Consider the following 13,630-nt stretch of genomic DNA (forward strand, 5'->3'; position numbering starts at 1 on the left):
TCAAAGACTCTCGTCATCAGGTTTTCTACAGCCTAGAAATAGCCAGGGCGAGTTGCAGAAGTCTATTTTTCTCTCAAAACACTTGAATTACAATGTGATGAAAGATTATTATGGATTTATTTTTACCAACAACACCAAAAATAAACTGCCTACCACAGGTTTAAGCACACACAGGTTGGTTTGAACCCTCATAGCTCTTTGTTTCATGCTAACCTCCTTCTACCATACACACACACTTTGGCAAACCTGCTGTCTCTTTAATGGAGGCTGTGTTAGTAGCACCAGTTATTTCCAGCACCTCTTGGTGTGCCTATAAATAGAGCGCACACACATTTTCTTCTTCTTTTTCACCTCTGTGTGAGGTGGTCTGGTTTTGACATCCAGGTGTTCTTTAGCTTTTGCTAATGTCTTGCCCACAAGGTCTTCTTAATAACGCAGGAGACGCACACTTCTACACTGATGTGCACATACTTCTTAGGCTTTTTTCTTTCTTTTATGCTTGTCTGTTGATTCTTTACTGTTTGTAGACTTGCTTGGTTCTATTTGCAGTAGTGGTCAATATGAGTTTTTCAATGGCTGATGGTGATACCAATATATAGAGAGCAGGGCAGCGGATAGCCGATGTATAAAATATAATGTTGTTGTTTTTTTGTATCAGAAAAATCAACATTTAAATATTCTAAAAGAATAAGATACAAAATTGCTGAACCTAAATGCACATTTATTTAACAGTGTTATTGTCTGCATTGTCTCTGTTTAGTCCGTGTTCAGTTGTAGGCTGTAACTTTCAGTGTAGTTTTTAAAACACGACAAACATCGATTTCAAAACATTCTGTAAAAGGCTTCACTCTTGCTTACTGTCCCACGAATCCCAAATGACAAATATGATAAATGTTTTATTCGTTGGGAGTAGGAGTGCGGTCTGGGGATGCCCGTGCAATAGTTTTTTGAGCTAGTTTAACTAGACGAAGGCTCAGGAGTGCAGGCATCAGCTGATGGCGATTATCTCAAAATGGCATTAATCGGGCGGAATCAGGCAGATATTTATACATGGAAATAAGTTATTTGTGTTTGAAGCCGTCACTCACTGACAGTTCACACCATTATATTAAGTATTTAAAACCATCCTGATTCATGAGAGGCAGTCCTGTAACTTATCTTCCCCCTCACTCCACCTGTGACGTGTGCACAAAACAGGAATTTTGTCTTAATAAAGGTTGCACTGTTTGTTATGCTGATTTACTGGTGCACTTTTCTCCTGGTTATCACTAAAAAATGTATTTGGTTTCACTTTTGCACTCAGACGAGACGTTTCGAGCAGAGACCCAGTTTAGTCATCTGTCACCAGTCATCAAAAAAACAGGATTTTATTTATCATTGTTAGTGGAAGTTTAAATAGTTTTCGCAAATAAAGTGACACAACATGTAGGACCATGGGGTGTTTGTGGTCATGCACACTATATGTAAAATGGTTCTGCATTGTGACACAACATGTAGGACCATGGGGTGTTTGTGGTCATGCACACTATATGTAAAATGGTTCTGCATTGTCTTTAGGTCCAAATCAGAGAAATAAATAGAAGCTGCTTTCCATGATAATTTGACTGGTGACAATAAATGTCAATGTGGCTATAGAGTGTGTCAGCCAATCAGCCTACCAATTATTCGTGCATAGGTTCAGTCTTCCTTATCATGGGGTCACAGGTTATAAAAAAAGTCCCTCCTTCCTCTGTCCCCTGTCTCTGCAGCATCAGACAACAGCCAGCGGTTTCAAGAGACGTGTTTCGCCTTTGCATTAACGCCACAGCAAGTCCAGCAGATCAGCAGCTCAATGTAAGATGAACGCCGCTCTGTCAGTGCAGGATGCTGTCCATGAATAATTCATAAATGTACATGGTTTGCACAGATATGTGGTGATATATTTGTTTCTGTGCTCAAAGGGACATCTCGGGGACCAAATGCGATTTCTCAGTTCAAGTCCAGTTGCGGTTCTGCCTGTCGGAGACAAGCTGTCCTCAGGAAGACCATTTTCCACCTAATCTGTGTGTGAAAGTCAACGGGAAGCCATGTAACCTGCCGGTGAGAAGCTCCGCATTGATCACATAAGCAACCAGCAAAACCTGGCTTCTTTGTTCTGCCACTGTGTAACATCTGAAGAGTGACAAGCTTTTCTTTTCACTTTTCCCACCTTTTCTGCCTTGTCCCTCATGTTAAGACTGAACCCATTTTCATTAGAATTTAGCTTCTTAATATTCACAACAAAAGGCTAATTTTCATCCTTTTCCTTCTAATATTCATGTCTGACATCTAGGGTTATCTTCCTCCAACCAAAAACGGTGTAGAGCCCAAGCGGCCCAGCCGGCCCATCAACATTACCTCACTGGTCAGATTGTCCACCACAGTTCCCAACACCATCGTGGTGTCGTGGACCGCTGAGATCGGAAGGGTAAGAACCAAAGCATCACAGCTTCGATCAAGGGACTTATGATGAGCTTTTTTGTAATCTTATGTACAATAATTCATTCATATCCTCCTTTATATACTGCAGCTTTATATCACACCCACAGGACTTGCGTGCATTTGTGTGCATCACATGCATGTGTGTGGGAAGCACTTTGAAGCGAGAAAGTAGGATTTCTGGCCCCCACTGTTTTGAATTCTTTCAGCCAAAGCATTAAATGGCGGAGCAGAGTATGAGAACATTCAACCAAAATTCAGGGAATGTCCCTCCATATACAAGATGCACGACTATTGACAAAATCAGGTTTTTTAGACCAAATAGATCTGTTAATTTGTCTTAGTAGTAGAAGTAGGGGAACTGTCGCACAATGAAAGAACATAATAGCCTCAAATGTCTTCCTTCCTTCTGTGCGTCCTTACACATGGCTGCTCATACGTTTGTCTCAGAGCAGTAGGATCGACTTTACATTTCAGAGACATCTTGCCTGCTGATGTCACCTTGAGGAACAGCGTTCAAGAACATCCTCTGTAACTGTCCCAGAACGGCGACAAATATGCAAAGCAAAAAGTGTCTCCACGTGGGATTTAAAGTATAACATTATTACATTATTTTACGCCTTCATGTGTGTCCACAGAGTTACTCCATGGCAGTGTACTTGGTGAAGCAGCAGTCATCCACGGTGTTGCTACAGAGACTACGAGCAAAAGGCATCAGAAACCCAGACCACTCCAGAGCACTCAGTAAGTTTTCTTTTAGAGAGGCACTGATCCATGTATATTTATTGTTCTGGTCTTGTTCAACAAAACTGAAGAAGCCCGAGATGAAATATGTTTTTTCCTCCATAACTTCTGATCTTAGGTAGAAATAAATTGTACTTTCTGGCGATCTTGCTGCAACAAGGTTTGAAACTGTTATAAGCTAAAGAGCGCTTAAGTTAGTCAACACCGATGCCTGTCTGTCAAAGTCAGTAATTAAGGGGGCGAAGGGCAAACTGCCCCAAGAAATCTCAGAATGCCCCTAAAAAACATGATTGATGAGGACAATATTGTGAATGATTTTTGTGCACAAGTTATCTTTTATACTGTATACAGGGCTGGGCCTTATGATGATATATATTATCAAAATGATATCCTTTCTATAGCGATGTCAGAGAACCAGCTGCGCTACAGCAATTTTCACATCATTAGGAAGGCACTTTACCTTCTGATTCATGTTATTACGTTAATTTTGCTCTAACGTTGTTGAGAAAATGAGAACATTCTCAGTACTTTCCATTTGTCCTGTATTTCAGTCACATAGGAGTAAACAAAAATAGACTTAACCATGTGGTTATTTCATAAAGACCACTTATTTATTGAAATTCCAGAAAACACATCATATCACATATACACATATCCTTATCGAGATATGAAATGATCTATATCGAGATGAAAATGTTGGGTCATATCGCCCAGCCCTCGTTTGAGAAGTGATATAAGCAGCTTCAGGTACAGAGGGTCCACCCTACACAGCGTGAAGAGCTCTTGGAACATCCTTCTTTGTGGCCTTGGTTTGAAACACACCATAAACGAGTTGCAGTGTGAAATAAGGGACCGAGCACATCTGTTGTTTGGTTTCCCATGTGTGTGTTTTACTTTTCTCTTCTCTTTTGCAGTCAAAGAGAAACTAACTGCAGATCCAGACAGTGAAATAGCCACGACTAGCCTTCGAGTGTCGCTGCTCTGCCCGGTAAACACGCCCCCTCTGCTCCTCATGACTTTGAGACAGTGTTTAGAGTTTCAGTCATGCCAAGACCTGTCTGTCCATTCTTTTCTTTGTATGTGTCTCAACATGCCCATATGCCCTAAACTCCTGTCAAATTGTCTTCAAAACCCCTGCCACGCACCTTTTCCATGTGGGTTTGGTGTGTTCTGACATTTATGCATCCCGTATACCCTCTATCCCCATTGTATGCTCCTCTTCATGCCTTGACTACATGTGTGTGCTCACCTTGCAGCTGGGGAAGATGCGGCTGATGATCCCTTGCCGGGCGCTCACATGCTCCCACCTGCAGTGCTTTGACGCCACACTGTACATCCAGATGAATGAGAAGAAGCCCACCTGGGTGTGTCCTGTCTGTGACAAGAAGGCCCCCTACGAACACCTCATCATCGACGGGTGAGTCACACAACCTGTTAGGAAAGAGTGCAGAGGATGTTCAGACCTTTAATCCAAAAAACGCAGCGCGCACACACACACACACACACACACACACACACACAGTAAAGTGAAGTACCTATAATAATCTATAATAATGCATGCTTCATCATAATATTTCATTGTTGGTGGTAAGTAGATATAATGCATTTTCATACATTTAAAATAAGCTATGCTAATCAAAAGTGATAATTATGTTAAGATGCCAAAATGCACAGAATTGAAAGTGTAGCATTATAGCATACTGTGAGTCTTTACTACAGCTAATTGCTGAGGTGTGTACAGGTGAGTTAAGTCATAATGTGTTATAAGGCTTCTGTAGTTTATAACAAGCCAAAAGCATCGAGAAGACACTTGAACTTAGTGTCACATCTATAAAGTTTTATGTTGAGCTCGTGCATCAGAAAGCATTATGTGTGTAGTCAGGAAGCATTATGAATGTCCTCATAATGCATTATAGATGTGGTCGTCTTAGAAAGTGTAACCCTGTTTTCATTAGATTAGATTCGATTAGATTCAACTTTATTGTTATTGTGCAGAGTACAGAGACAACGAAATGCAGTTGGCATCTGACCAGAAGTGAAAAAATCAGTGTCTGTGTCAAACTCTGGTTGTTAAACTCCCTGATCTAAACGCACGCCTTTTTTGCCTTTAATACAGATTTTGAAAAAATCTTTTAGTCTTTTTTGAGTCTCTGCACAGTCCAAATGTTGTGTTTTTTAAATGAAATACTGCACTCACTGGTGCATTGTGTTGAGCTTCACAGAAACACTTACACAACTTTGAATCTCATCAGGTCTTAGCAGACTGAAAATCTTTCTCATGAGTATCTTGTTGTCTTGAAGGTGGTTCTGAAAAAGTTTGCCCCCTCGGCTGTTTGGATTCACAGCAGAGACTGTGGCGCACTAAAAATATGTTGGTGAAAGCTTTTCAAACCACTCTTGCTGCATAATCCACTTTTCTGTCACTGATGCAAATGTTCAGTATGTTCCAAACACAGGTGGTGAGTGTATGATATAAAAAGACAGATTGAATGTATTGCTTTCACTCACTGAAGCACACTGTTGATGTTAGACTCTTTAGAGTAGATTTCTTGTCTTCAGAAGGTCTTTTCCACTGTGCTCAGCCTTTGTTTAAAAAATATTTCTGTGTGTTTGTGTACATTTTCTCGGACGGGTTTGTGTACTGTATGACGTGTGTGTTTCCAGGCTTTTCGTTGAGATCCTCAACAGCTGCATGGACTGTGATGAGATCCAGTTCAAGGAGGATGGCAGCTGGGCCCCCATGAGGTCTAAGAAGGAAGTGCAGGAGGTCTCCTCTGCTTCCTATAACAACGGGCTGGATGGTGAGACATATCATGAGGGATGAAAGGGGGACAGGGTGGGGTAAGAACCAGAAAGGCTGCTTTCATGTGAAGTCAGCGAGAGAAGCCTGGATGTAATTAAATTAGGATCACAGAGACGCGGTAGAAAGAGAGGGATCCTGCATTTACATCCTCCCTTTGTGTATGCATTGTCAGCTTTAATTTGGCGAGGCATCAATCATGATGCCACTGAATAAATGTGTGTATCCATAGTAACAGACTGTTACTGTATCTCATACAAGAGCAGGAGAAATGTGTATGTGTGCATTATAGCATGCTTGCCTCACAGTTTTAAGCAGTGTTTTTTTTACTGTGCAGCCTCATAAAATCATAAGCCCGTAACATGTCACTGCTGCCCTCCAGGTTCATGTCGGACGTCTGCAGGCTCAGATCAGCGGAGCTCCTCGTCGTCCAGCCATGGGGGCAGTGACAGCGGCAATAGCAAGAAAGTGGAGGTGATCGACTTGACACTGGACAGCTCCTCGGAAGACGAAGGACAGGATTCACCGCCTCCGCTGCCGCCACCACTGCCTCCTCCACCCAAAAGAGCGTGTCCCTCTATGTCCCCGACCTCGCCGCCCATCAACAACAAAGGGTCAGATACGCACATTTCATCTGCACACGCAGTTTGTATTTCATTAAATGTGTAAATGAGGCTAATTTTAGCTGCTCGCATTAGTAGTTAATGTATGTAGATGTTTGATGATTCATGAGTTTTGCATACGTTTATTTTATCATCTCACATCAGCAGCACTCGCAGTGAGGCGGAGAGTGCTGACTGTGAAAGCTTTTTCTCTTGGCTCCTTTTTCAGAAGCAAAGTTTGATGGATAAACTTCTAAATGGTTGACTTTCCAAAAGAAAACATGAAATCTGTTCAATGTTCTGCACATTAGCATCATGAACAGAGAATTCAAATTCAGACAGTCATAACTCCACATGGATATAAAATGTCAAAATGGAATTTAATGCTTGACAAAGCTCTCAGGAATGATTAACTATCTGCTGAGTGAGGTCATCTTCACCCATTTGTGCCCTCTACTAAAATTCAAAATTGTCCTTTTGGTGGAAGTGTTTTTTGGGCACAAACAAGATTCAGATCAAATAAAAAAAAAATAATAATTCTCAACACTTTAGCTGGAAAGTGAGAACATATAATGGCATATATAGAAAAAACAGCAGTCCTATGTGTAAAGATGCAAAGAAGAAGAAGAAAAAAAAGCAAAAACGCTGTAAGTCCATCTTTTTAAATGTGCATATTGTCTGCTTTCTTTCCTCCTTTATGACAGTAAACATCTTGGGCTTTGGGAATCACCGATTGACATTTTTCAACATTTTATAACATTTTATAAACCAAACAACTAATCGATTAATCCGAGAAAATAATCCACAGATTAATCCACAATGAAAATGATCGTTAGTATTTGATATCTACAACCTCATAACAAGTTGAATATCAAAGATAGGCACACATATGCGTGTAAACAAAGTTTTGTCTGACTTCGACTATTAATAGAAGTGTTATTTTTCATGTGATGCAAACATTTCAAAGTTCTACTGTTGGATACTTGCCCAAAGTGTGTTTGTACTAGATTTCAAGATTTTAGACCAACCAGAACAAATATTGTAGTATTTTCCTTGTCGTAAATTTGTTAACTTTTTTTTTTAATTGGCTGCTGTTCTGATTTGCACCTCTGACGGATAAAAGATGATTTCTCAGAAATAAAGTTAAAACACTGGTGGTTCTAACGGAAGAGTCCTATGTTTCTGTCAAACAACCCTGAGGATGCTGTTGAAAGAAAGCCTCTCTGAAACTCTTAACGCTGCGTTTTCACAAATTCAAATTCATTACATGCATCTGTTTAAAAGCTTCTGCTGCTTCATTTGACTTTGATGAACCCTGTGACTGTTCTTGTTCAGAGGTTTTGTTTCGAGGTCAGAGGAGGCAGCACGCCCTGTGACTTCCCAAATAACTGACATGAAATAAAATCTCTTATTATAGATTAAGTGTCCTCTTTAAACCTCTTCCTCTGGTTGTGCCTTCAGAGTGTTGAACCTGCACCACCAGACCTCTCCTGTGAGCCGCACTCCCAGCATGCCAGCCGTGGACACCAGCTACATCCCTCCTGTCCCCCCACTCATCCAAGACTACAGACCGTACTACCACACCCCCAACGACCTGTCAGGTAATGACAAACACAGGACTAGAGATGACTTAATGGGAGCGATTTCAATGACATAAGACAAGATATAACTGTATTTATCCTGAGGGAAAATTGTTTGCCGTTGTGAAGCAAATTTGAAAGAGTGCAGTTATAAAAAAGACAAAAATACATTTACAGTAGATGCATGTTATGTCCTCAAGATGGGCTAGGGATAAAGAAAGTGACAAAACCAGATCAACGACAGGAGTCAAGTGGTTCAGTTATGTGTATTTATTGCTGGTCTTGGAAGCACAAACGTCTCTTCAGGGAGATCCCAGACCAACAAAAAACATCCCCATCTAGAAACAAGAATATGTCTGTCTCGCAAAAAGAAGTTTACAAATTCTGAGCCTCCCTCACCTCAGTGAAACAGGGGAAAACGGTGAACAAACAAAAACGACAGCTCTCCCCTACATGGCTTCTTGGCTTTAGGTAAAAAAAGATTACACAATGAATTGATTAGTATGAGCAACCACTACCGATCTTATCAAGGTGTACATACAAACAGGCAGACCAAAATGAAGCTCCTGGACTTTATAGTCTCCATCTTAGCCGATTAGGGCTCCAGGCGTCCGGAGGCACCACCTGCTGCCAAGAGGCGAAGCCGAGGATGTGGAGCTGAGTGTAACGCACACAAAAAGCATCAGAAAACATTTCTCTAGGGAACGTAACAGTGCAACATGTAAAAAACTAGATAACCGTAAGATTAGTTTACCAAATAATGTTAATAATTATAAATAAGGTAGTAATTGCTGTTACGGCCACCAAATCAAAATGCCACAAAGGCCAATAACATGACAACAAAACCAGGTTCAAATGCAAAAAAAGATTTATTGTTTCCTAACAAAAAGAACTAAACCTGAACCAAAACAGCAAAAGGTCAGATGGGCTGGTAAAAATAACAATAACAGGTGCTCTGGCCAATGGGCCGTCGGACCAGAGACTCTGAACTACATACATAATGACCTAAACTTCAAACAATACCACGACAACAGAAATGCCAGCCCATCTTTCCAAAGCTAAGTAAAATTGAATGAAAAATGAACTATGTAATGAATCAAACCAAAACACCAGGCTGCTGCTGCCCCCAGTCTGAGTAGAGAGAGGGAGAGAGCTCTCTTTATAGGCTGAGGCCTCATTAGGGCCAACATGGTGCAGCGTGGGCCAAGAGTCTTCATTCAGCCAATCAGGGTTCAGGAACAGCAAGGCAGCCTGAGGTACTAATGGAGCAGAGAGACAGGTTCATACGATACTAACACAAGCAGAGGGAGTGCATAACAATTGCTCAAAATAACAACATGATTTATCAAACACATAATACACATTTATACTGTATTTTCCTCTTTAAATTCAACCTTAACAGACAGGTCCATATTTACTTTATTTGTACTTATGGCCTGCAGTGCTTTTATTTCAAATGCTACTGGAGATCCTAATTGTCCTAAGATATAAAATATTGTTATAGTATATAAGTCATACATATATAAAATGATGATGTTTTCTGTTTACTTGTATATCCATTAAAGAAAAATCAAGCTGGAACAAGCTGATAAACAAAAAGTGATTGAGGTGTGGAAAAACTCTGATGATGTATTTTTTATTAATGAACAGAGGATGAGTGAAGCGTTCGTCCAATCAGGTGCAGCCATTGCTTTTGCAGAAGGGTGTTGCCTGTTTTTGTCATTGAGCAGAAATTGATGTCCGCTAGTGATAAGTGTGAAATACAGGAAAGCAGGGCGTCTCATGCAAAAACACCATTTATGACATGTACCTTAATATACTGTAGCAACTTCATATTTACTTGTTTTTTTTTTTTCTATGAATGGTCTAATGCTTTTTTTATGCCTCTAGTGGAGAATACCATTAGACCCCCGTGGCTGTGTAATATGGCGCTGGCTTTTATAATCATTAAACACATTTATTATTGATTTTTGTTTCTATTCACTGACTCTGGCTGTTCTTGATTTCCAGAATTGAACTTCTTCTCTTTTCTTCAAGGCGACAATCATCAGGTACGTACAGCAGTGCGGCTGAAACACTTTCGTTTTTTCTAGTGAAACCGGTGTGGTGCGTTTTAAAATAATAAATGGGCTCTGACATGTAACCAAATGTTCGGATTGACTCACCAAAAAAAACAAGCAAAAGCAAAAGCATCACTTAGTGTTCCTCTCTGCAGTAAACAACAATCATGCAGAGTCAGAGTTTAAAATGTGATATTTGGTGGAATAGTACATTAAACCTGCTGGCACAGAGTTGATCTGAGCCACTGTCTGTTTCTCTCTCAGCGAGCTATTCGAGGAGACGTGAGAGTGAGACGTTTGACAAATGATGCTCCCCACATTTACTGGAGGGTTGACTTCTCTGAGGCAGTCAGACATAAATAGAGACTTCTCTTGATTACCGATGTCCTCATCTGTCATTCTGCTCTCTCGGCATTGATTGATTCACAGTCAAAATAATTGTTTCAGGAAAAGCTACACTTTAATTACGCTCCTTTGTGACAACTCTGTTTCTAAAAGGGTCGGTCCTTCTGAATAAAAAGGAACATTTCAGATAGAGTCAGAGGGAATTTCATGTGGTTCACACAGTTTTGAAAAATTACTCCAAAAAAAATTAACAGCAGCTTCACCTCCCGAGCCAGTACCTCTGTGACTGGTCCACACACTTCACTGTGAACAGTTTTTATCGGACCTACTTTCTCCTGAAGACTTTAGGCAGTATTTTCTGTGGATGAACAGATATATTGTGCAGAGGTCCTGTTTGTGCATGTGTGTGTGTGTGTGTAAGGGTTAAAAAACGGAATTTCCCTTTAAGGGACAAAGAAAGCTATGCGTTCTTCTTATTTCTCTCTATTGCTTCTAGAAATATGCTGCTATTAATTTTTTTTTTTTTAGAGATGGATATCTCAGAACCCTGAAAATAAAATAAAAACTACCTGCACAGCCGGGCAGCACTAGAGATGAATAAAAAGACTCTTTTTAATAGCTAATGTCAAGGTTAAATGTTGTCATAATTAATGCTGTTCTTTATTGCGTACAATCAGGAGTTAGTAGCCTGACTGCTGCTGTTTCCCTCATGTACGGTCTTCAGTGTAGCGTTTGGTGTATTAGGGTCATTCACAATTCATCTTATGTTCGATACTAAATGGCACAAAAAGAGTTTCCACTTATGATAATACTTGGGGGACAGTGCTCCACTATTTTAGCTTGTGGCCTCTTTACCCTGGTATGGGCTAGAACGGACTTTCACCAAACAAAACTGGCATATTGTGCAAGAGTCAACGCACGATTCAACTGATGGTTAATTGAACCCTGTTGCTACAACATGACATGGTAGAGAATGAATATGAGCCCAAACACAGCAGTAATCTAGACGCGAATATGCATCTGCAGGAGTTGAATTGTTTCAACTTGAGTGAAAACTTCACGTCTCTCTCTCTCTATAAGTGTTGAGACTCTCCTGATGTCACTAACAATCACAAATAGGGGGGCTTCCAAAAGACATGTGCAAAGGACCATGATGGACCTTTATCTGTCAACCTGCTTTTTGACTAAAAGTTCACTTGATATCAGAAGTTAATCCTAACTCAGCCATCAGTAGTGTCAGGATGTTTTGAGAATATGGCCTCGGGCAGCTTCATAATGTGAACTCACGTTTCCTCCTCTCTTGTGTTACTGCCGCGGTCCAGCATTACAACATGGTGATGGCAGCAGCGGCGGCCGCTTCAGCATCCGACGACCACGAGCTGCTTCTCAACCGCTTCCTGCCCTACAGCACCTCCTCCTCCCAGCTGTTCCTCGACCAATCAGGAGCCTCCTCTGCCACTTCGCTGACCGCGCCGACCAACGGGGCGAGCAACTCGGGCAGCAGCAGCAGCAGCCTGGTGTCGTCCAGCAGCCTTCGCGACACTCACTCCACACACTCGTCTTCGCACTCGGGCTCACACTCCTCACACACACACCCCGGGGTGGTGGCCAGCCTGAGCAGCGCTGAAGCAGCAGTAGCAGCGATTTACGGTGGGATACCTGACGTTATATCGTTGGACTGACTCGAGAAGAGTCAAGACTACATTTTGGGTCCAGCTGCGATCCAGTAACAAACGTTTTGATTGCAGGGTAAAGTGTCGATCCAGGAACTAGACTGGCCCCAAGTCGTAGTGACAAGACTGCCTCATGAAGAGCACTAATATTAAGATGGTAACAGGCCTGAGGGTTCAGTGCTGAGTGATCACTTAGAGGGGTCGGCTGTTTGTATTCTGGCTCAGATCAGAAACCTGTCCAGCATGTGAACCCACGTAACTGCGACACTGGTACCAACCCGGCACAAGCAGCAAAGACGCTACCTGAACAAAAACACAAAGGAGGAAGGCTCTTTTTTTTACAAAAATAAGGAGCGGCACCATGTACAGAGAACAAAATATATTTTCCTCTTTTACTTTTGTATGTTAAATTGGGACATTTTCAGTCTAGTGAGCTGCTTCAATCGCTGTTTTTAAGTGGAGAACTGAGGTTTGTTTTGGTTTATTATTTTCTTACAAAAGCTTAAACATACGCCTGTTGCCATGTGGTTATCTTTTTCCTCTCTTTTATCCTGCTTACATTTAGTTTCATTTGCATTTCTACAATATAAAATGCAATTCTCTTTCTCTCTTGCGCGAGCTCATTTTTTAAATTCATAGTGTATTATTTCTCTGTCCAATGACACTGAATTTACAGTTTATTCATGTAGTAATAATTTTATTATGCTTTTAACTTATGTATGATATTTAAACAGTTAAATACACACACACACACACACACACACACACACCCACACCCACACCTTTGTTTGACCTCCAGGTTAATTCTGTGGGGAGTGTGAAGGTGGAAATTAGCCATTCCTGGTTTTTCATTTTCACCCCTTGATTTCCAAGTCCTCATAAAGAATCTGCTCATGTACAGAATTTAGAAACAGAGACTATTTATACTCGCAAATTTAAAGTTTTAAGCTGGACGAGTTTCTTTTGTTTTCCTTTTCTTTTCTTTTTTGCACAATGCCAAAAATAAGATACGGTACCTATGAAAATTATGACAATAATCAGAGTGCAGTTGTGTGCCACGGTGTTTTCAGTCCTACTGTCCCCTTCTTTGGTTTCAGCTTGTGGTTATTCAGACACTTAAACTGTGTCCCTTTGTCTGTTGTCTTCTCAGTCTCATCATGGTTGTTGTTTTTTTCTGCTCGGCTGTTAAAAAGGAGATACAATGACTAAATGTCAAGCTGTTGTAGCAGCCTCTGACATTTTAAGGAGACGGGCGTCCGTCGCATGTGACCAAGTTTAAACTAGTGCCTGTTTGTGTGCATGCCCAACAGCGTGTTTGGGACGTTAAGAGTTTTCAAACTCTAAAGAATGTCTTAAATGGTCACAACAA

At 41.0% G+C, this 13,630-nt stretch overlaps 1 protein-coding gene across 1 annotated transcript in view; it reads left to right on the plus strand.

The window, feature by feature from the left end:
• The window catches only part of LOC310950454 (E3 SUMO-protein ligase PIAS1-like), a 56,116-nt gene extending 43,207 nt beyond the window's left edge, over nt 1-12,909 (plus strand). Inside the window, exons 3-13 of the mRNA XM_083918272.1 lie at nt 1,749-1,833; nt 1,941-2,079; nt 2,312-2,446; nt 3,096-3,201; nt 4,116-4,189; nt 4,458-4,618; nt 5,866-6,002; nt 6,384-6,615; nt 8,065-8,204; nt 10,194-10,234; nt 11,911-12,909. Coding sequence (XP_083774398.1) covers nt 1,749-1,833; nt 1,941-2,079; nt 2,312-2,446; nt 3,096-3,201; nt 4,116-4,189; nt 4,458-4,618; nt 5,866-6,002; nt 6,384-6,615; nt 8,065-8,204; nt 10,194-10,234; nt 11,911-12,270 — 1,610 coding nt within the window. The 3' untranslated portion in view covers nt 12,271-12,909. The remainder of the gene's footprint in view (nt 1-1,748; nt 1,834-1,940; nt 2,080-2,311; nt 2,447-3,095; nt 3,202-4,115; nt 4,190-4,457; nt 4,619-5,865; nt 6,003-6,383; nt 6,616-8,064; nt 8,205-10,193; nt 10,235-11,910) is intronic.
• The last annotated feature ends 721 nt before the right edge of the window (nt 12,910-13,630 follow it).

Source organism: Echiichthys vipera (assembly GCF_963691815.1).
Source record: "Echiichthys vipera genome assembly, chromosome: 1".
Taxonomy (NCBI): domain Eukaryota; kingdom Metazoa; phylum Chordata; class Actinopteri; order Perciformes; family Trachinidae; genus Echiichthys; species Echiichthys vipera.